General features: G+C 42.9%; 1 protein-coding gene across 1 annotated transcript in view; it reads right to left on the reverse strand.

The window, feature by feature from the left end:
• cacna1c (calcium channel, voltage-dependent, L type, alpha 1C subunit) overlaps positions 1 to 24,041 on the reverse strand; it is a 1,337,968-nt gene that overhangs the window by 596,214 nt on the left and 717,713 nt on the right. The window contains exons 9-10 of the mRNA XM_078568241.1: positions 20,959 to 21,131; positions 400 to 490 (exon numbers count right to left, since the gene is read on the reverse strand). Of these exons, the coding sequence (XP_078424367.1) occupies positions 400 to 490; positions 20,959 to 21,131 (264 nt within the window). The remainder of the gene's footprint in view (positions 1 to 399; positions 491 to 20,958; positions 21,132 to 24,041) is intronic.

Genomic DNA, 24,041 nt, shown 5'->3' on the forward strand with positions numbered 1-24,041 from the left:
AACATCCACCACCTTAAACATTCACTCCCTCCACCACTGACGCACAGTGGCAGCAGTGTGTACCATTTATAAGATGCACTTCACCTTCCATACTTGCGGCCCCTACCACCTAGAAGGGCTACACATGCATGGGGATACCACCATCTGCAATTGCAAGTTCTCCTCCAAGCCACAAATCATCCTGACTTGGAACTATATTGTCATTCCTTCACTGTTGTTGGCTCCAAATCCTGGAAACCCCTTCCTTACAGCACTATGGGTTCACATACACCACATGGACTGCAACAGTTCAAGAAGGCAGCTCACCATCACCTTCTCAAGGGCAATTAAGAGTGGTTAATAAATACTGGCCTAGCCAGCGATACCCACTACCTGTGAAAGAATTTAAAGAAGACTTACCCAAGTCTAGCACAGCAGTTCAAATCTTCTAATTCTGCACCAGCCACATTCTCATGGTTCACAGACTCGGTTTCACTAGTGGGCATGCTCACTACAGAAATCAATACATGAAAAAGAAGCAAAAACAAGAAATTCAAAAAGATTAATGCACAAGTATTAATTCATCAGAAAAATAATCAAAATCAATACGTCTATTGATGCATGACCAAATGCTGAGTGGCATTTGTATTTGAATTATTGAATGCCCCATTACAGATCACAAAATAGATAATAATCATCAAGATAATCAGATGTGCTGAGGAATTTTATTTTATAAAAAAAATATTGCTTCCAAATGGAACAATAATTTTGCCAATGTTCAAGCTAAAAATATTAACAAAGTACAAGCTATGAGTCAGTTGAGTAAGTAACAGACTGAAATCTAATTGATGGGTTCAGCAGGTATATAATTAGAATGGTGAGAATTATTACAATAAAATAATCTCATTGACAGGTTCAGATGATATTTTTAGTGGGTTAACACCTGTATTAAAATAACCAATTGAGACATGTCATGTGAGGTTGTTAAGCAATTTGCCCATTATTACTGCTAACATTATGTTTTAGCCTATATTTTATTTGCTAACACTATTATAAGTATAGTTAACTGTGTACCTTCAGCCTATCAAATTTTAGTGAAAAACAATGTTGGAACTGGGAGTCAACAAAATTCTGGATTCAGTTTATTAAACCTCGCTGTAACTTTAAAATGGTCTATTCTCATCTGAGGTTTGCTGGATACTGCAGTCAAACTTGAATATCCTGGCACTGAACAACAGTTTCAGCCAAACTACTTAAATATTGTATGTTTGCAGTTTCAAATCTTGTTTTTGAGAGGGATTAATCCACATGATTAGTCCTAGGCCATGGGCCAAGTCTCAAAACAAAGCATTTCTACAGCCCACCTCCTTGGAAGTATTTCAAATTCACACCATTATTACTTTAGAGACCACTTGTCACAAAAATCTACCTTCCCATCTTCCAAAAATGATCATTTTGTAGAAAATATTGTTATAAAATTCAGAAATCACATGAAAACCAAGACTGATAATATAATTATGAGTTCCTTATAAGACCAATCACAACTGATGTATCTGTGAGTTATACAAAATCAGTCAAACAGGATTTCTGTGCTACAAAGTAATCAAAAAGCAAAAAAATGCTGGAAATCTGAAATAAAAACATAATCTGCTGGAAATACTCAGTAGGTGTGGCAGCATCTGTGGAGAGAGAAACAAAGTTAATGGGTAGAATTTTCCACTCAGCATGTGGGCGCATGCCCAGCACACTCGAACGTGAAGTAGCACGCGATGACGTTGGGCGAGCATCCTGATGTGATCGTGCACTTGCGCGATATTTCGGTTGGTGCAGGCGTACGAGAGTTGACAGTGTGCCCGCCAACAATTAAGAGGCCTATTAAGGCCATTAAAGTAGCAATTGACGGCGATTTTTTGCTGCCCGTTCAACGTTACGGTTGGCAGGCAGGCGAATCGGCCAGGCAGCCTTTGCATTTTTGAGGAAACCTCATCCAAGGGCAGGATGAGGTTTCCGTGATTAATTAAAAGAAAGATTAAAATGTTTTGAAAAAATTTTCATCTTCTATACGTTGAGATGTCTCATTCTGACACGTGGACATTTTTTCCTGATTTTACATTCTGTTTTTATTGATTTTAAATTCATCAGCTCTCTGAGGCAGCTCTCTGTTTTCAGGGAGCTTTCCGACCGTGCTCCCCTGCGCCCGTGCTGACATCAGCGCTCGCTCTCCTCCTGCCCTAACCCGGTAACACTGAGCCTTTCAGCACGCCTTTCACCTTGCTGGCCATTAATTGGCCAGCCAGTGTGAAATCACGGTCCGGGGCCGACCGCAGTCAGTGGTCCGTTCCCTTGCCACTCCCAGGATTCGCTGGTCGCGGCTGCCCGCCAACTCGAAATTTCTGCCCAATATTTCAGGCCTAGCGTTTTCTATTTCTTGAGCCAAAACAATGGCTTGCTGTATGTACATTGTTGTTTAGGAGCCAAAGGGAATATTATTCGCTCTTCAGGCTGTAGCTAGACTGCACTGGTGTTCATCAGTGGAAATTTATTGGAACAAGAGAAGCTTAGCTTGCCGAAAATACAATTGAAAATTTAGATTGGAGCTGATTATTGCACCAGAAATGCACACATTAATCCCACTTGCAATTGGATATTTGGTACCTAACGAACTGTTGAATTTCCTTGCATGAACAACAGGAATAACAAGTGAGCTTTCAGATGTCAACTCTCAGGATGGTATCAACAGCGACAAGGTTATTTCCTTGTGCTAAGACATTGGGATTTTACATCCCATGGGCAGGCAGCCCCCAACCTGATCGGGCGAGCGTCCCAACGTCATGGCACACTCATACGATATTTCAGTCGGTGGGCGTGCACATGAGCCGGCTGCGCACCCGCCAACAATTAAGAGGCCTATTAGGGCCATTAATCAATTAAGTGAAAGCTATTTTTCACTGTCCATCCAAACTTATGGTTGGCAGGTGGGTGAATCGGCCAGGTGGCCTACGGATTTTTTAGGAAACCTCGTCCTCTGGCGGGATGAGGTTTCCAACATTATTTTTTTTTGAATGAAAATGTTTTGACATAATTTTTATGTTTCAGTTCATGTGAGTGAGTCCTATGTGGGGACATTTTTTTCCCAACTTTTAAATTCTTTAGTTTTGTTTTTAAAACTCTTCAGCTCCCTGAGGCAGCTCCTGGCCGCACCCAGGCCGCCCGACAGTCCGAAAATCCTGCCATCATCAACCTGGATTAGAAGGGTTGGAGGCTCATACCAAAATACTTGGCTCTGGCAATGTTTGTCAAGCATGCGACTGGCTCAACATAATTAATCGGGCTTCAAAATGGTTTAGGGCACTGCTCTCCAAACTCTTAGGTGTTAGAGTATGTCATAGCACTGGCTAAGCTTTAGATTCAATGAGGTGAGCAGTACATCCCACCCAATATGAAGCCCAATATACACATAGCACTGGTCTTAGATAACAACGACTTTACAGAGGGAGACATTGTCAGGAAAGAGCAAAACTCACAATACAAAAGTCATAATAATTCAAAGCTATGCGTCAGTTTAAACAAAGCTGCGGAAGCACCTGCCCTGAAGAAAACTAAAAAACCATCCCTACAGCCACTCCCCACAATTGTGATTTGTATAGTGGAGGACAGAGGACATTTGATAAGGGAGTACAATTAGAGCTTGAAAATCATATGCAGATCCAAGAAGATTGGGTAATGGATACTTCCTCAACAAGTTACCAGAAATGTATGATGATGTGTTGTCTGGAGGCAACATTTTCCCCCCATTGGGGGGGAAGTGCGGGAGCGGGAGCGGGTGGCCGGGCTTCCAATCGATGTCCGCAGGAAGCGCTATGCACTCCCTGTGCGGGCGGGGGGGATTCCTTCAGCCGGGAGTGCGGTCTTTCGTGCATGCGTGAGGAAGAGTGCACAGATCTCCCTGAGGCAAAGCGCTGCCTCAGGGAGATTGGCTCACATTTTAAACTTTAAATAAAGCTGAGAAAAAAATGCCCCTGCCATGTCCCCTCATGTGACACTGTCACATGAGTTGGGACATGTCCATAACTTTTATTTTAAAATATTGTGAGATTTTTAAATCCTCATGAAACCTCATCCCACCCATGGATGAGATTTCATGCTTTTCATAAGCCCGCCAGGGCTCCCGGCCTGCCCGCCAACCTTAAGGTTGGACGGGCAGGTCCACTAATGACTTCAACTACATTGTTAATGGCCTTAATAGACTGTTGACAGGTCAGCTGCATGCCTGCAGACCTGAGAATGTGAATAACGCGGGGTGACATTGGGGCGCCTGCTCGACGTCACCCCGTGTCATTTTACACGTTGGCGAGTGGGCCCCACCACTGCACGCCGACCGGAAAATTCTGCCCCCTGATTCAGAGAACTTCAGTTCTACAGAAGTCAAACAATGGCTACCTTCCAGTCATTGATATCAGCCCTACTGAGATCAGTATGATTAACACAATCTTACAATGAAGTGTTGAATTGCAGACAAACTGAATCTGGATAAGTCTGTCTTAGTAATAATGGACCAGGGAATTTATGTGTCTGCTCAGAGGATAGGTTGGAGGAATGCCCTCTTAATGCAGAGACTTATTCTTTGCAAGGGGGTGTTTCACACTGCAATTGCATCGCTAACTTCCATTGGGAAAAGATTTGCAGATGCTGGTCTTCACGAAATTGTCATTGAATCTGAATTGGTTATGGCAAGTTCTATCAATGGTGCTGTAAGCGTCCATCATAACAACTGGAGTGTCAGAGCTCATAAGATTTGAGGGGGAAGTGGTGGCATAGTGGTAATGCCATTGGATGAGTAATCCAGAGGCCCGGGATCCTATCGCAGCAGGATTCAAATCCTATCACGTCAGCGGGTGGAATTTAAATTCAGTTAATAAATCTGGATAATGGTGACAATCAAAATGTTGTGGGTTGTCATCGAAAGCCTGTCTAGCTTACTAAAGCCCTTTAGGGAAGCAAATCTGCCATCCTTGCCCGGTCAGACCTACATGTGACTCCATACCCACAGCAATGTGGTTGACTTTGAAATAGCCTAGCAAGCCACTCAGTTGTAACAAACTGCTACAAAGCCTACAAAAAGGATTGAAGAGAAATGCAGCATCAACCCAGGCACCTGAAACTACAATGGCAAACCTCACCTTGTTGACCCTAAAAAGGAGGTTTGTGCCAAAATTGGGAGAGCTGTCCCATAGAATGGTCAAGCAACAGCCTGACATAGTCATACCCACGGAATCCTACCTTACAATATCCTAGACACCACAATCACCATCACCATCACCGCCGACAGGACAGACCCACCAGAGGTGGAGGCAAAGTGTAATACAGTTAGGAGACAGTTGGCCTGGGAGTTCTCAACATTGACTCTGGACCCTATGAAGTCTCATGGCACCAGGTCATACATGGGCAAGGAAACCTCCTGCTGATTGCACCTACCGCCCACTCTCAGCTGATGAATCAGTATTCCTCCATGTTGAACACCACTTGGAGGAATCACTGGGGGTGGCTAGGGCACAGAATGTAGTCTGGATGGGGACTTCAATGTTCATTACCAGGAGTGGCTCGGTAGCAGCACTACTGACCGAGCTGGCCCGGTCCTAAAGGACTTGCTGCTAGACTGGGTCTGCGACAGGTGGTGAGGGAATCAACAATGGGAAAAACCTACTTGACCCCACCCTCACCAGACTACATGCCACGACATCTATCCATGACAGTATTGGTAGGAGTGACCACCGCACAATTCTTGTGAGGACAAAGTCCCACCTTCACATTGAGGATACCCTCCACTGTGTTGTGTGGCACTACCATTGTGCTAAATGGGATAGATTTCAAACAGATCTAGCAACTCAAAACTGGGCATTCATGAGACACTGTGGGCCATCAGCAGCAGCAGAATTGTATACAACCACAATCTGTAAGCTCATGGCCAAGTGTATCCCCCTCTTTACCATTACCATCAAATGTGGGGAAGCTGTTCCTGTACAGCTACAACACTGGCATCTACCCAACAATGTGGAAAATTGGCCAGGTATGTCCTGTCCAGAAAAAGCAGGATACATCTAACCTGGCCAATTACTGCCCCATCAGTCTTCTCTCAAACAGCAAAGCAATGGAAGATGTCATCAACAGCACTATCAAGTGGCACTTACTCAGCAGTAACCTGCTCACTGATGCTCAGTTTGTGTTCCACCAAGGCCACTCAGCTTCTGACCTCAATACAGCCTAGGTCCAAACATGGATAAAAGAGCTGAAGTCAAGAGATGAGGTGAGAATGACTTCCCTTGACATCAAGGCAGCATTTGACCAAGTATGGCATCAAGTAGCCCTAGCAAAACTGAAGTCAATGGGGATCAGGGGAAAACCCTCAACTGGTTAAGAGTCACACCTAGCACAAAAGAGATGGTTGTGGTTGAGGGTCAATCACCAGTCCCAGGACATCACTGCAATGTCCTAGGCCCAACCATCTTCAGCTGATTCATCAATGACCATTTCTCCATTGTAAGGTCAGAAGTGGGGATGTTGGCTATGATTGCACAATGTCCAATACTATTTGTGATTCCTCAGATACTGAAACAGACTGTGTCCATATGCAGCAAGACACGGGCAACATTCAGGCTTGAGCAGATAAGTGGCAAGTAATATTCATGCCACACAAGTGCCAGGAAATGACCATCTCCAACAAGAGAGAATCTAACCATCTCCCAATGACATTCAAGGCATTATCATTACTGAATACTCCACTATCAACAGGCTAGGGCTTACCATTTACCAAAAAATGAACTAGACCAGCCATATAAATACTGTAGCTAAAAGAACAGGTCAGAGGCTGGGAATTCTGAGGCGCGTAACTGATCTCCTGACTCCCCCAAGTCTGTCTTCCATCTACATGGCACAAATCAGGAGTGTGGTGGAATACTCTTTGCTGCTGCTGTTGAGGAGGGTTTCAATTAGATTGGCAGTGTGATGGGAACCTGAGGGGGAGCTCAGATTGGAGGGAAACAAAACTGGTAACAGGAAGTAGAAAAGTAGCAAGTGAAAATAGAAAACAGGAGAAGGAAAGGCAAGCATCAAATAGAATCAGAATGCAGAATAATGTTCAAAAGGCAGAATTAAAGGCATTCTATCTGAATTTGCACAGCATTCGCAACAAGGTTAACGATTTGAAGGCACAAATTGAGGTAAATGGGTGTGATTTAATTGCAATTACAGAAATGTGGCTACAGGGTGACTAAGGTTGGGAACTGAATATCCAAGGATATCCGTCATTTAGGAAGGATAGGCAAAAAGGGAAAAGAGATGGGGTAGCGCTCTTAATAAGGGACGGGGTCAGTGCATTAGTAACACAGGATCTTCGGTTGAATGATCAAGATGTAGAATCAGTTTGGATGGAGCTAAGAAACAGGAAGGGGCAGCAAACATTGGTGGGAGTTGTTTATGGGCCACCAAAACGTAATAGTAATGTTGGGCACAGTATAAATCAGGAAATTAGAGACGCATGTAGTATAGGTAATATAGTAATAATGGGTGACTTCAATTTACATATAGACTGGGTAAAACTAATCAGCACTAAAGCGGTGGAGGATGATTTCCTGAAGCGTGAACGAGATGGATTCCTGGAGTAGTACGTTGAAGAACCAACTAGGGAACGGGCTATTTTAGATTTAGTATTATGTAATGAGAAAGGCCTAATTAAAAACTTTGTTGTAAAGGAACCTTTGGGTATTAGTGACCAGAATATGACAGAATTTCACATTAAGTTTGAATGTGACATAATTCCTTCTGAAACTAGGATTTTAAATATGAACAAGGGAAACTATGAAGCTATAAGGGACAAGCTGGCTATGGTGGATTGAGAAAATACACTAAAAGATTTTATGGCTAGTATTTAAATAATACCACATGGTCTACCATGCATATACATTCCTTTGAGGCACAAACACCCAATGGGAAAGGTGAATCAATCATGGCTCAGAAAAGAAATTAAAGACTGCATTAGATCAAAGGAAGTTGCATTAAAAGGATGCCAGAAAAAATTATAAGCCTGAGATTGGGAGCAATTTAAAACCCAGCAAAGGATGACCAAGAAACTGATAAAGAAAGGGGAAAGGGAATACAAATGCAAGCTAGAGAAAAAAATAAAGGCGGACTGTAAAAGCTTCTTTAGGTATGCAAAAAGGAAAAGATTACCTAGGACAAATGTGAGCCCATTACAGGTGGAGGCAGTAGAATTTATAGTGAAAAACAAGGAAATGGTGGAGGAACTAAGCAATTACTTTGTGTCTGTCTTCATGGAAGAGGATACAGAAAATCTCCCAGAAATACTAGGCAACGAAGGGACTTGTGAAACTGAGGAACTGAAAGAAATTAAGATTAGTAAAGAGGTTGATAAATCTTCTGGACCAGTTGAGCTACATCCGAGTGCTGAAAGAGATGGAGAGGGAGATGGTGGATGCATTGGTGGTTATCTTCCAAAACTCTCTAGATTCTGGAAAGGTTGCTGCAGACTGGAAAGTAACACATGTAACCCCACAATTTAAGAATGGAGGGAGAGAGAAAAGTGAGAACTACAGACCTGTTAGTTTGACATCAGTAGCAGGGAAAATATTAGAATCTATTATGAAGGATGAGATAATTGGACACTTAGTAAGTAATTGGAAAATTGGGCAGAGTCAACATGGAATTATGAAAGAGGAATCATGTTTGGCAAACCTGTTGGAGTTTTTTGAGGATGTTACTTTTAATTTAGATAAAGGAGAACCAATGGATGTGGTGTATTTGGATTTTTAGAAGGCTTTTGATAAGGCCCCTCACAGGAGGTTAGTAAATAAAATTAGAGCGCATGGGATTGGGGGTAATATATTAATATGGATTGAGAATTGGTTAACAAACAGAAAGCAAAGAATAGGAAGAAACAGGTCATTCTCAGGATGGCAGGCTGTTACTAGTGGGGTACCGCAAGGATCCATGCTGCAATCACAGCTGTTCGCAATCTACATAAATGATTTGGATGTGGGGACCTAATGTAATATTTCCAAATTTGGTGATGACACAAAACTAGGTGGCAATGTGTGTTATGAGGAGGATGCATGGAGCCTTTAAGCAGACATGGACAGGCTAATTGAATGGGCACGAACATGGCATCCAGTTTGAAAGGGAGAAGAGCGGGTCTAAGACTAGTATCTTAAATTTAAATAAAAGCAAATATGCCGGGATGAAAGCTGAGCTAACTGAAGTGAACTAGGAAACTAGGCTAGAGGATAGATCAATAGAGAAGCAATGACAGACATTTAAGGGGATATTTCAGAGTATTCAGAATAAGTGCATTCCGACTATAAAGAAAAATTTTAAGGGGAGGACCCAACATCCGTGGTTTACTAAAGAGGTTAAGGAAAACATCAAACTTAAGGAAAAAACATACATCTCCGCAAAGATGAGTGGCAGGACAGATGTTTGGACAAAATATAAAGAACGGCAGAAAATGACTGAAAGGTTAATCAGGAGAAATAAATTAGAGTATGAGAGGAAGCTAGCTAGAAATCTAACAACAGATGGCAAGAGTTTCTACAGGTATTTAAAAAGGAAAATAGTAAGTAAAGTGAGTGTTGGTCCTCTAGAGAATGTCAGTGGGGAGTTAATTGTAGATAATAAGGAAATGGTGGAAGAAATTAACAAATATTTTGCTTCTGTGTTCACTATAAAGAATACAAAAAACATTCCAGTAATAGCTGCAAATCAGGAGGTGAATGAGACAAAGGAACTTGGTGAAATTGAAATCACTAAGGAAATGGTACTGAGCAAATTGATGGAACTGCAGGCTGGCAAGTCTTCGGGTCCCGATGGATTACATCAAAAGGTCTTAAAAGTGGTGGCTAACGAGGCGATGTTAATTCTCCAAAATTTGCTAGATTCTGGAAAGATTCCATCAGATTGGAAAGTAGCAAATATAACCCCTCTATTCAAGAAGGGAGAAGGCAGAAAACAGGAACCTATAGGCCAGTTACCTTGACATCTGTCGTGGGGAAGTTATTAGAATCGATCATTAAGGAGGCTATAACTGCGCACTTAGAAGGGCTCAAAGCAATCAGGAAGAGTCAGCATGGTTTTGTGAAAGGAAAATCATGCTTAACCAATTTATTGGAATTTTTTGAAGGAGTAACATACGCAGTGGATAAAGGGGAGGCTGTAAACGTACTGTACTTGGATTTCCAGAAGGCATTTGATAAGGTACAACATCAAAGATTATTATGGAAAATAAAAGCACATGATGTAGGGGGTAACACAGTAGCATAGATAGAAGATTGGCTGGCTGGCAGAAAGCAGAGAGTATGCATAAATGGGTCTTTATTGGATTGGCAGGATGTGACGAGTGGAGTCCCACAGGGGTGTGTACTGGGGCCTCAACTTTTTATGATTTACAAAAATGACTTGGATGGGGGGAGTGAAGGCATGGTAGCTAAATTTGCAGATGACACAAAGATAGGTAGGAAAGTATCTTGTGAAGAGGACATGAGGAGGTTGCAGATGGATATAGATAGGTTGAGTGAGTGGGCAAAGATCTGGCAAATGGAGTTTAATGTGGGAAAGTGTGAAGTTGTTGACTTTGGCAGGAAGAAAAAAAAGCAGAGTATTACTTAAATGAAGAACGACTGCATAATTCTGAAGGGCAGAGGGATCTTGGTGTTGTAGTATGAGTCACAAAAAGTTAGCACGCAGGTACAACATGTAATTAAGAAGGCTAATGGAATGTTATCCTTTATTACAAGAGGGATTGAACATAAAAGTAAGGATGTTATGTTTCAGTTATACAAGGCATTGGTGAGACCGCACATTGAATATTGTGTGCAGTTTTGGTCTCCTTATTTAAGGAAGGATGTAAATGCATTGGAGGCGGTTCAAAGGAGGTTCACTAGATTGATACCCGGAATGAGTGGGTTGTCTTATGAGGAAAGGCTGGACAGACTGGATTTGTTTCCACTGGAGTTTAGAAGAGTGGGGTGATTTGATTGAAGTATACAAGATCCTGAACAGCCTTGACAAAGTGGACATCAAAAGGATGTTTCCTCCTGAGGGTGATTCCAGAACTAGGGGGCACTGTTTTAAAGTTAGGGGTTGCCCTTTTAGGACAGAAATGAGGAGAATTTTTTTCACTTAGAGGGTTGTGCGACTTTGGAACTCTCTGCCTCAGAAGTTGGTGGAGGTGGGGTCATTGAATATTTTTAAGGCAGAGGTAGATAGATTCTTGTTAGGCAAAGGAATCGAAGGTTATCGGGGTTAAATGTGAATGTAGAATTCAAAACACAAGAAGATCAGCGATGGTCTTATTGAATGACGGAGCAGGCTCGAGGGGCCGAATGGTCTACTCCTGTTCCTATTTCTTATGTTCTTATGTCTGACATAAAGCGGAATTTCTTCACTCAGAGGCTGGTGAACCTTTGGAATTCTCTACCCCAGTGAGCTGTGGAAACTCAATCATTGAACACATTTAAGACAGAAATTGATAGGTTTCTGGAGAATAATGATATCAAGGGATATGGAGGTAGTGCAGGAAAATGGTGTTGAAGTAGATAATCAGCCATTATCCAATTGAATGTCAGAGCAGACTCGATGGGCTGAATGGCTTACCCCCGTTCCTATGTTCCTCTCCACTTATCTGGATGAATGCAGCTCCAACAACACTCAAGAAACTCAACACCATCCAGGAAAAAGCAGTCCGCTTGATTGGCAACCGATCCATCACCTTACAGATTCATTCCCTCCACCACCAACACACAGTGGCAGCACAGTGCACCATCTACAAAATGCACTCTAGCAACTCGCTGAGGTTCCTTCAACAGCACCTTCCAGGCCGTGACCTCTACTACCAAGAATGCCAAGGGCAGCAGATGCATGGGAACACCACCACCTTCAAGTTCCCCTCCAAGCCATACACCATCCTGACTTGGAACTGTATTGCCATTCCTTCGCTGTCACTGGTTCAAAATCCTGGAACTCCCTTATAAAAGCACTGTGGGTATACATACTCCACATGGAATGCAGTGGTTCAAGAAGGCGGCTCACCGCTTTCTGAAGAGAAATTAAGGACGGGAAATAAATGCTGGCCTAGCCAAGGGCATCCACTTCCCGTGAAAGAATAAATAGTAAAAAAAAAAGTTGCATGTGAAGCACTACAGAAATTCAGCTGACATGATTACATTGACACCGCTCACCATGTTCTCAAGGGCAATTATGGATGGGCCTAAATGCTAGCCTAGCCAGCAATGCCCATATCCTGTGAATGAACAAAAAAAACACTACCAGATGACGGGCAAGACCCAACAAAATCTAGCAGTTGAACTTCTGACTGCGTTCCCCAATGATGATTTTGATGACATCCTCAACTCCAAGAGATGCTAGACACTCATTAGTTGCTACAACTTTGTTAATAATAGCAAAAACAGCATGACTTTTCAGTTCTTGAGCAATTACATCAATACGGTAGAAGAATTGCTACTATTCATTACAGAAACCAGGATAGCAAGCTTTATGCTGCCATGGTTCTTTGTTTATGGTTGAATCAACACTGCTAGGTATCTTTCAGTGTGTTGGCTTGAAAGGTGCAACTTGAAAGAAAGCCATCCTGATGCCAGTGCAGAGTTACAACCAGGAGAATTTGTTGTCCAGAGATAACAAGAGTATATGTAATCAAGTTATTGAACAGATGGGCAACTGTGATTCCAAGATAAAACAAGGCTTGACAGCATACACTCTCAATAAGGGAGCTGTACAAAGGTGTGCCTTGTCACAACTTGAGAGGGTTGCTATAAACAAAACTGTCAAGGGACAGCTAGTCACAAAATGTCAAAACAATCCTGCATTGACTTGCAGAAGACAAGAAGGGAGCGTGATGAAAAGGATACGAGGAATGTCATGGACACCATTCAATATATGGTTAATACTTTTGATCCTTCTTTGGAGGCAAATCAGTTGTATCACATCACAGCAGGCCAAGTTGCACCACACCTGTAGTCAAGGATCATATGGAGGCCAAGGAAAAGGTAGAGAAAACATTAATGTCTTTTTGTCAGAAGTGACTACAATACCAAGATGTCAACTTTCATGACTCTGTCAAGAAGATGAAACTGAAGACTTTCAAGGACACAGGAGAATGTACGGTAACCAAAGTAAAGGGTAAGGAGATTTCTCTGAAAGCAGGTCAAAACTTATTTGCTAGACTATTCATTGTTGAAACAGTAAGAAGTGGTCATTGATGAGATGCTGGTTCATACATTGGAAATGTTACTCTTGCCTCTAGCTAATCATGGATCCCTCATCAAGACAAACAAAGAAACATTCTTACACTTCTTGAGGGATTAGTCTTTCATTGTTGTGATCCCAAGTGATACAATATGGGTATGGGATGCTATGGCATTGATTCAAGACATGAAACCACAATCAACATTTGAACAGTTCGCTGACCAAGTACAGAGAGTTCTTGTGAGACAAGCAAGGATGGATAAGTCAAGAGTGATCCACTTTGTTCCAGAGATATACAAGACCAATAGCAAGAGTGCTTAAAGGAGGCAGAAGTCAGTTGGAGGAACACAAATCACCAACATTTTCTATCCTGACCAGAAAATCCCAAAGCAATGGACAAAATTTCTGGCTTGCAGTGACAAGGAAAATCTACTCCAGCTACTCTATGAAAGATAGTTTAAGTCTGCAACAGAGATCATTGATGACATATCACTCTTTGTTGGACATGGAAGTGAGTGGCATGCTCTTCATCAGAATGTCAGCAAAATAGATCTGGAAGTGATACTAATCCTAACACTGGTCTTCAACCAAGAAGAAGCCAACACATGCTTACTGCTTCACAGTACATTTTCAGCCAGTTCCAGTGAGCACTTCATCATAAACAGCCCTGAAACTGGTGTCTTTGTACTGTACTTGGCATTCTACAGCAGCATTAGTGCTATAAGTTCTACTTTCACACAGGAAGAGGAAACACACGCGTACAATTGATGTTCGTCACATTTTGCTGCTCTCATGGGTTTTACTGTTTACTAGGATGCCATTCAGTGAGCGCTCTGAATGGAATTGCGAAGGTGAAATCAGTGAAAGTACTGATCATCAGCAAAGAGCACTGTACAACATTTGAGAATTTAAGTTGCTGTTTTGCAATCTCTATATGAAGAACTAGCTGAATTCTATGGGCAGGTTGAATGTAGAGATATGAACCAGGCCAGCTGTCAAATGTTCAGGACTGGAATTTATGCAGAGAAATGCTTGCCGCCAAAGGTTCATTGTGCATCCATATATAGTATACCATTTACCAGTCCACAATGCATTGGTGATGTCTTCAGAACATGCCAGAAATCCCATCTCCAAAGAACCACATTGGAAGCTAGAAAATTATGTACTTGTCATAGACTGGATAACACTGCCTCCAGCACCATCAAGTGTAATGGAGCTTGCATATTGTTCATGCAAAAAGATAGTGTGCACAAGCACAGTGCTTGTCTTCTCAGCAAATTGTCTTGTGCCTTGTAAATGATGGACGGGCTTTGGGGAGTCAGGAGGTAAGTTACTCACAGCAGAATTCCCAGCCTCGGACATGCTCTTGCAGCCAGTCTTTATATGGCTTGTCCAGTTCAGTTTCTGATAAATGGTAACCTTCAGAATGTTGATTGGGATTGTTGAGGTTATTAGGGAGCTCGTTAAGAGCTTGCCTTCCAACTTAATGAGATTTTCATGGGGCAGGCAACTGTTAGGAACTCCAGGAAGCTGACCAGCTCCAGCCTGGCAGGGGTGGTAGTGCTAAAACAGTTCTATTTGATGGAAAAAAAGTGCAAGATTGGACAAAAAAAAATGAGCAGCAATGAAATTTTAATAACCAACCTTTTGCTACCTTACCCGCTCGTCCGAGCTTTCCAGTTGCCCTGGCCTCTTTGAAGATAAAGATACTCTTATTTTTTAAAATCACACACAGGTGGCAGCCACAGCAATGGCTGCTGATTTGGTACAGAGTGTGGCAGGCTTCTCTGGTATCCTGCCTCCATTCATTCCCCCCACCAACCCCCACCCCAGCCACTATTTGAGCGACAGACCTGTGTCCAGGGTCATTAAGACCCCAAGCCCATGAGAATCTTGCCACCTAGCAGGCTGGCAATGGAGATGAAATATGAGCTGGGATCAGTCCCACCTCCCAATTCCTGCTTCAGGAAAATCTGGCCCAAGGTATCAAAAGTGGAAAATGTTTGATTTGTCAGACTATCACCTCTCAGCTTGATAAATACAATATATATATAATATATAACATTATATATATATATAATATACACATGTGTGCGTGTGCATGCTTCATTTTTTTTATAAGGGCACAATTGTTTTAAAAAGGAATTTAAACTCACTATTCCTTCAAAAGAATCTGCATTGAAATAAAATGGTTTTACTGTAAATAAATACACAAATTTTACTTAAAAGCTACTTAATGTTTTAACCATCAAAACAAATGTGCAGTGTAAAACTGAAGAGACCAATTTTGTCCATAAGTGCAAATGTTGGATTGCTGGATAAGAGTTAACAGACGTCAAGTCCACTATTTATATATATATTATGTTATATATTATATATATATTGTATTTATCAAGCTGAGAGGTGATAGTCTGATGAATCAAACATTTTCCATAAGCATGTCACACATTGAAATATATAAATTATAGATGCTTCAAATGCAATTTGAACATACATTGAAATTATTCCTGACCATTGCTTTCAAAAGCATTTTGATAAATACATTAGAAATAGAAGCCTTTAGCAAATTGGACACTGCAGCTTAATGGTTATTTGACTCGAGTCCCACATCAACATACTTGACTCTAAACTGCCTTAAGTTGTGGTCTAGGAAATTATTTGGTTACATCTACAAAGAACATCACATAAACTGAGGAGTCCAAGAAGAAGGCCCATCATCACCTTTTCAGGGGTTTTCAATAATTTATAGAATTAAATCACATAATATAAAAATTAATATCAGCAAATAATAAATCCTCAAAATAGGTGTCTCTACTTAACAGCTTTAGTTGTCTGAACATTGGTCCTCTTGTGAATGGAAACAAAATGCACATATATTTCCTTCTCTTTCGACAATTTCCAAAGAATCTATATAAAAAAGTGCAATGAACACTTCACGCTTCTTATAAAATAGTCTTCAGGAATATGACTGTGTGTTAGAATGTACACATTAGTCTAAATATTAACAGGGGCAAGTTTCAAATTGGAAGCCTGTAAGCCCAGTTTTTCCCACATGCTATGGAGTTTTAACTCCATTGCATGTATCCTTTGTTCTTTGCTGCTTCTTTGCCTGGAAGCAGCCTGATTGACAAACTTGGTTTTGAGTCAGGTGGGAAGCATTTTGCAGAATCAGGTAGGTCCGATCCATAGGAATGGGGGGTGCGAGAGTGTGTCTGATCCCTGATCCCAGGGGCCATGTCTGATCCTGGAAGGTGTGGCTGATTCCTGGCCTCAGGGGTGAGTCCAATCAGTGGTGGGTGGTTCTGCAGCCTAATATTCGGGATCTTTGTACAGGAGCAGAATTTGATATGGGGAATCTGGGAGGGCCAGATGGAAGCACTTTCTTCCCCCGAAGGTCTCCTTATCACCCTGAAGCTACCAGGTTTCCATAGGCCTAGAAAGCCTGGGAGGCAACAATTACACCTGTAAAACAGGTTGCATCATAGGCTGACAGCCTCATTTAAAATACATGAATTGCCAATCCACACAGTGGGAACAGGTTGGCTATCCACCACTTGTCTAATAAACTCCATTAAGCCCTGAAATGGGCTGGTTGAAGTTAGGTTTAAGGTTTCTAAAATTTTAACCTCTAACACAATCTAAACTCAGGGACAGATTGTTATGATCCCCTGCCGGCTGGTTTGCTCTTGGGAGAGTCTGTAAAATACCCCAAATACCCGGAGTGGTGGGAGGACGTCAGGGGCAGGAGGAAACCTGGCAAGTTAGCCTGCTTGAGCCTTGGGCAGGGAAGGTCTGAGGGGTACCTTGCTCAGTAGTCCCATCCCAAGGTCTCCCTCCCCCAACCAGGTGCTCCCTACCACACTCCCCCACCCCTCTCCACGGCCTCCCGCCATCCCAGCCTCACGGCCCCGACACGTCACGGTGTCCTGGGGCTTCTGGCACATAGAATCTGGGGATTGTCTGTAGTTCCAGCAGTGACCACTGCTTCTGGTGGTGCTGCTAGGACTACAGAGCTGTGGCCATCAGCTCATTGAGGTGGGACTTCCACCAGAATGAGAGACAGAAGGCCCACCTCCAGCCAATTCAAACTTTTCCAGTGGTGGGTGAGATGGGAAAATCCTGCCCCAGTTGTTTGCGGATGTTAAAATCAAGCCTGTTGTCTTGTACACATGGCATAACAATAAAATGCTGCCATGTTATCAATGAAAGGTATCTTAAATATCATTCTGCAGCCTGGGAACACGCAAGAATCAAGAAATATCATATTTGGATAACACAGACTTACACATGTTGCAGCACCTTTTTTTTGTTCATTCACGGGATGTGGGCTTCGCTGGCTGGGCCAGCATTTATTGCCCATCCCTAGTTGCCCTTGAGAAGGTGGTGGTGAATTGCCTTTTTGCTGCAGTCCATGTGGTGTAGGTACACCCACAGTGCTGTTAGGGTGAGTTCCAGGATTTTGATGCAGCGACAATGAAGGAACGGCGATATATTTCCAAGTCAGGATGGTGAGTGACTTGGAGGGGAACTTCCAGGTGGTGGTGTTCCCATCTATCTACTGCCCTTGTCCTTCTAGATGGTAGTGGGTGTGGGATTGGAAGTTGCTGCCTAAGCAGCCTTGGTGAATTCCTGCAGTTCATCTTGTAGATGGTACATACTGCTGCTACTGTAGGGGGTGAATGTTTGTAGATGGGGTGCCAATCAAGTGGGCTGTTTTGTCCTGGATGGCATCAATCTTGAGTGTTGTGGGAGCTGCACTCATCCAGGCAAGTGGGGAGTATTCTATCACACTCCTGACTTGAGCCTTGTAGATGGTGGGCAGACTTGGGGAGTCAGGAGGTGAGTTACTCGTTTCAGGATTCCTAGTCTCTGACCTGCTCTTTTAGCCACAGTATTTATATGGTAAGCCCAGTTCAGTTTCTGGTCAATGGTAAACCAAAGGTTGTTGACAGTGGGGGATTCAGCGATGGTATTGCAGGCGATGCTTAGATTCTGACTTGTTGGAGATTGTCATTGCCTGGCACTTGTGTAACACAAATGTTACTTGCCACTTGCAAGCCCAAGCCTGGATATTGTCCAGGTCTTGCTGCATTTGGATATGGACTGCTTCAGTAGCTGAGGAGTCACGAATGATGCTGAACATTGTGCAATCATCAGCGAACATCCCCACTTCTGACCTTATGATGGAAGGAAGGTCATTGATGGAGCAGCTGAAGATGGTTGGGCCGAGGGAACTATCCTGAGGAACTCCTGCAGTGATGTCCTGGAGCTGAGATGACTGACCTCTAACAACCACAATCATCTTCCTTTTGTGCTCGGTATGACTCCAACCAGTGGAGAATTTTCCCCCTGATTCCCATTGACTCCAGATTTGTCAGGGCTCCTTGATGCCATGCTCGGTCAAATGCAGCCTTGATGTCAAGGGTAGTCACTCTCACCTCACCTTGGGAGTTCAGCTCTTTGGTCCATGTTTGAGCCAAGGCTATAATGAGGTCTGGAGTTGAGTGGCCCTGGTGTAACCCAAACTGTGCGTCAGTGAGCAGGTTATGGCTAAGAAAGTGCCGCTTGATATCACTGCTGATGAATTCTTCCATTACTTTACTGATGATCGAGAGCAGACTGATGGGGCGGTAATTGGCTGGTTTGGATTTGTCCTGCCCTTTGTGTACAGGACATACCTAGGCAATTTTCCACGTAGCCGGGTAGATGCCAGTGTTGTAGCTGTACTGGAACAGCTTAGCTAGGGGCTCGGCAAGTTCTGGAGCACAAGTCTTCAGTACTAATGCCAGAATATTGTCAGGGCCCATAGCTCTTGCACTATCCTGTGCTTTCAGCCGTTTCTTGATATCACGTGGAGTGAATCAAATTGGCTGAAGACTGGCATCTGTGATGCTGGGGACCTCCAGAAGAGGCCAAGATGGATCATCCACTCAGCACTTCTGGCTGAAGATTTTTGTAAATGCTTCAGCCTTATCTTTTGCACTGCTGTGCTGTGTTCCTCCATCATTGAGGATGGGGATATTTGTGGAGCCGCCTCCTCCAGTGAGTTGTTTAATTGTCCACCACCATTCACGACTGGATGTGGCAGGACTGCAGAGCTTAGATCTGATCTGTTGGATGTGGGATCGCATAGCTCTGTCTATCACCTACTGCTTATACTGTTTGGCATGCAAGTAGTCCTGTGTTATAGCTTCACTCATTCTTAGGAATGCCTGGTGCTGCTCCTGGCATGCCCTCCTGCATTCTTCATTGAACCAGGATTGATCCCCTGGCTTGGTGATAATGGTAGAGTGGGGGACATGCCAGGCCATGAGGTTACAAATTTTGTTCAAGTACAATTCTGCTGCTGCTGATGGTCTGCATCACCTCATGGATCCCAGTCTTGAGTTGCTAGATCTGTTCAAAATCTATCCCATTTAGCACATGGTAGTGCCACACAACATGATGGAGGGTATTCTCAATGTGAAGATGGGACTTCATCTCCACAACAACTGTGAAGTGGTCACTCCTACCGATACTGTCATGGACAGATGCATCTGCGGCAGGCAGGTTGATGAGGATGAGGTCAAGTATGCTTTTCCCACTTGTTGGTTCCCTCACCACCTGACGCGGACCCAGTCTAGCAGCTATGTCCTTTAAGATTCGGCCAGCTCGGTCTGTAGTGGTGCTACCCAGCCAATCTTGGTGATGGACATTGAAGTCTCCCACCCAGAGCACATTCTGCACCCTTCCCTTCCTCAGTGCTTCCTCCAAGTGGTGGTCAACATGTAGGGGCATTGATTCATCAGCTGAGGGAGGGCGGTACGTGGTAATAAGCAGGAGGTTTCCTTGCCCATATTTGACCTGATGCCATGAGACTTCATGGGGTCTGGAGTCAATGTTGAGGACTCCCAGGGCAATTCCCTCCCAACTGTATACCATGGTGCCGCCACCTCTGGTGGGTCTGTCCTGCTGGTGGGACAGGATATACCCAGGGATGGTGATGGTGGTGTCTGGGGCATTATATGTAAGATATTATTCCATGAGGATGACTATGTCTGCTTGACTAGTCTGTGCGACAGCTCTCCCAGTTTTGGCACTAGCCCCCAGGCGGGATGAGGTTTCATGAAGGTTTATAAATGTAATAAAAATTTTTATTAAAATTCATTAACATGTCCCAGCTCATGTGACACTGTCACATGAGGGGACATGTCTGAATAATTTTTTTTAATTTCAATTTTTCATAAGCAAAGTAATCTCCCTGAGGTAGCTCCATGCCTCAGGGAGATTTCTGCACTCCTTCGCGCACGTGCCCTGACTCTCCCTCCACCCCCTGCCCGCACAGGGAGCGCTCAGCACTTCCGGGTGCGCGTCACGCTAGGCGGGCCAATTAAAATGGTGGCGTGCAGCTGATCAGCTATGCGCCCGCCCACACCCGCTCCTGAACCGCCCACCCGAGGGGGAGAAAATGCTCCCCTACGATTTAAATTTTGTGTTATTTCTCAGGTGCGGGTTTTTGCTAATGATGGTCAAACTGGCAGATTGCCAAAATATTTGTAGCCTACATCACATAAATGAATCATCTATATAAGTTTTTCATAGCCTGTATTTTTCCTAAAATAATAATAACCATACACTGAATTGATACCATGCATTGCACAGATGAAAATTAAAATCTACTCTTGATATAAATATTATTACATCTGGAAGTGAAATGTTATCACTTACAGTTTCTAGGTTTATCTTCATCGATTCCTTCATCTTCATTCTCTGGATCTATGTCTTCAGCTTGGGTAATCCAGTCCAGGTAGCCTTTGAGATCCTCCTCTAACTGTTGTTTCTCCCTTAGCTTTTGAAAATCACCACGAGCTTTGGCCTTCTCCCTCTCTTTGGAAAACTCTCTATTTTCCGCAAAACACAGAAAGCATGTTTAGATGACTAAAACACCACATTCAATTTATCTAATTAGAAAAAATGATGCTGCCACATAATCTGCATAATTTTGCACGACCAATTCCAGCTGCTTTATCACATAAGCCACATTCAGCTTCCAATCAACACAGCTCTTTTAATGTTCCCATCGGCATGTAAGAATTAAGACTGACCATACCTGGAAGTGATTTTGAATTTAGTTGGGGGTTTCTAGTGGTGTCATAAACTCAGTGATCCATGAGAAATTTTAAAATGTAAAATCATCATCAAAAACTAGACCTATTCGATCTCACTCATTTGGAATAAGCCTTGTTCTTTAAGCTTTTGAAATGTGTTACTTTTAAAAACTACCCCAATTTCACGGAGTTGATTTCCACCAGTCACTATGGGCTAGATTTAATGGAGGTGACAGGGGTCTTGCTCACCGACCGCAGAGCTGCAGGAGCCTCATGTCGCCTCCTTTAGGGAAGGCCTGCCAAATTAAGTACCACTCAGGCACTTGACAGGCCAGCTGTGGGCCTTCCCTGGGATCAAGGGCCCCGGGGGCGCAAGTCCCACCGTTGACAACTCTTCTGTAGTCAGCAGTGCCACCGCGGAGATGGTGGCTGCTGCTTGTACTACACTCACCCAAGGCCTCAGATCGAGGAAAGACCAAGTGAGTGCTGGCAAGAGGGAGCCACAGTGTGGGCGTTGCGGAGGAGGAGGGATGATGGGGGGTCAGCAGCAAGGCCAGAATTATAACAGGGCCACTTGATAACTTGATAAAGTATGGCCCAGATCTTCCAGTCAGTGCCGAGGCTGTGACATTTGCTGCTGACCGTGACTGAAAGTACAGCCTTACCTTTTTACGATGTTACATTTTCCAGCTGAGGGATGCAGCCATGTATAAAGGGAACCACAAGGGGTAGTGGTAGGGGGTAGAAGCACCAAGGACATGCTCCTTTTGATGTAAGCAGCACATGGAGTGCCCAGCAGTCTGCAGTGTTATGGGGTTTTATTTTAATGTTCTTAACCATTTTTTAAAAATATTTTGAATCTTTCAAAGACATTTAATTGCTTTTATGAGTTTGTATAACCTCTAATGCAATGTAAGCAGAAGTGGAAAAGTCTTGAAATTAGTTTAAGAATGAAATTCAAATGAAATAAATGGTAAAGTACATTTTACAGTTATTTTATGTGTGGACCAGTGAAATAAATAACAATTTCTAATTTTTAAAACATTTTTGATTGTTTTTATCGGGCTGCTGCTGAGAATAGCAGTTCTAAGGTCAAATTGTTTATTTCGGGGATTAAAAAGTTCTTGGATGCATTCCAACTTTTGCAACTGGACTGGAGATTTTATAATTGGGCTTTGGATTGGGGATTTTTAATTTTTCAGCAAGCTTACTTTTAAATGCATTTTGAGTCCTTCCTGATACAACTTATACTGTTAATCACTATTAACTTAGGCCCACGCCTATGATTAACAGGTGTAAGCTGCCTGGAGTAAACTTCTGGGCAAGTTCAGGGTATAGGGCCCCGTATTTGATGTAAGAATATCGGTGAAGCTGTTTGCACTCACTGTTATTAAGCAGTAAATTGGACAGCAACTTCATGTGTCCGCAAATGCGCAGTTAAACACAGAAATCAGGAAATTGCTGTTTGAGTTTCCCTGCTCCTACAGAAGCTGTGCTCTGCTGGTATCTAAGCGCGAGACTTGACGTTAAAGCATATGAAGTTTGTGAAGTTATGGTACCTACCCATTGATTAGCACTAAACACACCAGAAAAAGTTAGGGCTCTTCCAGTCAAATGTAATGGAATTTTTAATGAGGTAACTGGTCTTAATTTCTGCCTAACAACTTGTTTGGCAGTGACATTGTAATTTTAAAAATTCTGAGTCTCATCCTTTAGATTTTAATTATTGGAGATTTATAAAGTTATTGTTGAAAAAGAGACATGCTGTCGAAGCTTTTAGTTTTGCACTCATCAAGACAAAATTCACAAGAAGACCGATTGTAAGGGGAACAACAATTTATACTGCTTGAGAAGAGAGTGCTGATTGGTTGACAAGTGGGCTACAATTGGTGGAGGTGTTGCCATGGAGAATGTGCCAGGAAGCAGTTAACTGCTAAGCTTTTGTTTAAATTCAAAACAGGCAAGTCGACTCTGATTAGTCAAAGCATTGCAATGGGGAATGAACCAGAGAATAGCTGTCCCGCAAGCTTTTGTTTAGTTGAAAAAGGCACAATGCATGGACATAGCCCTCCCGTGTGAAAAGGACAGGGCCCAGTGTGTGAATATATGTAGCTTCTAGCCCGTGTGAGTGAGCCACACTGTGAGCCCAACTGATAATCTGTAATTGGTTGTCAGTACACAGACCCATTTATGCATATTCTCTGCTTTTTGCCAGCCAGCCAATCATCTATTCATGCTAATATGTTACCCCCTACACCATGGCTTTTAATTTCCGTAATAATCTTTGATGTGGCACCTTATCAAATGCTTTCTGGAAATCCATGTACAGTACTTCTATAGGCTCCCCATTATCCACTGCTCATGTTACACCTTCAAAAAACTCCAATAAATTAGTTAAACATGATTTTCCTTTCACAAAACCATGCTGACTCTTCCCTATTGCCTTGAGTTCTTCTAAGTGCCCAGCTATAACCTCCTTAATGATTGATTCTAATAACTTCCCCATGACAGATGTCAAGTTAATTGGCCTATAGTTTCTTGTTTTCTGCCTCCCTCCCTTCTTGAATGGAGGGATTATATTTGCTACTTTCCAATCTGATGGAATCCTTCTAGAATCTCACGAATTTTGGAAAATTAACACCAACACATCGACTACCTCATTAGCCATCTCTTTTAAGACCCTAGGATGGAGTCCGTTGGGAC

The sequence above is a fragment of the Cetorhinus maximus genome, chromosome 22 (assembly GCF_964194155.1).
Source record: "Cetorhinus maximus chromosome 22, sCetMax3.hap1.1, whole genome shotgun sequence".
Taxonomy (NCBI): Eukaryota; Metazoa; Chordata; class Chondrichthyes; order Lamniformes; family Cetorhinidae; genus Cetorhinus; species Cetorhinus maximus.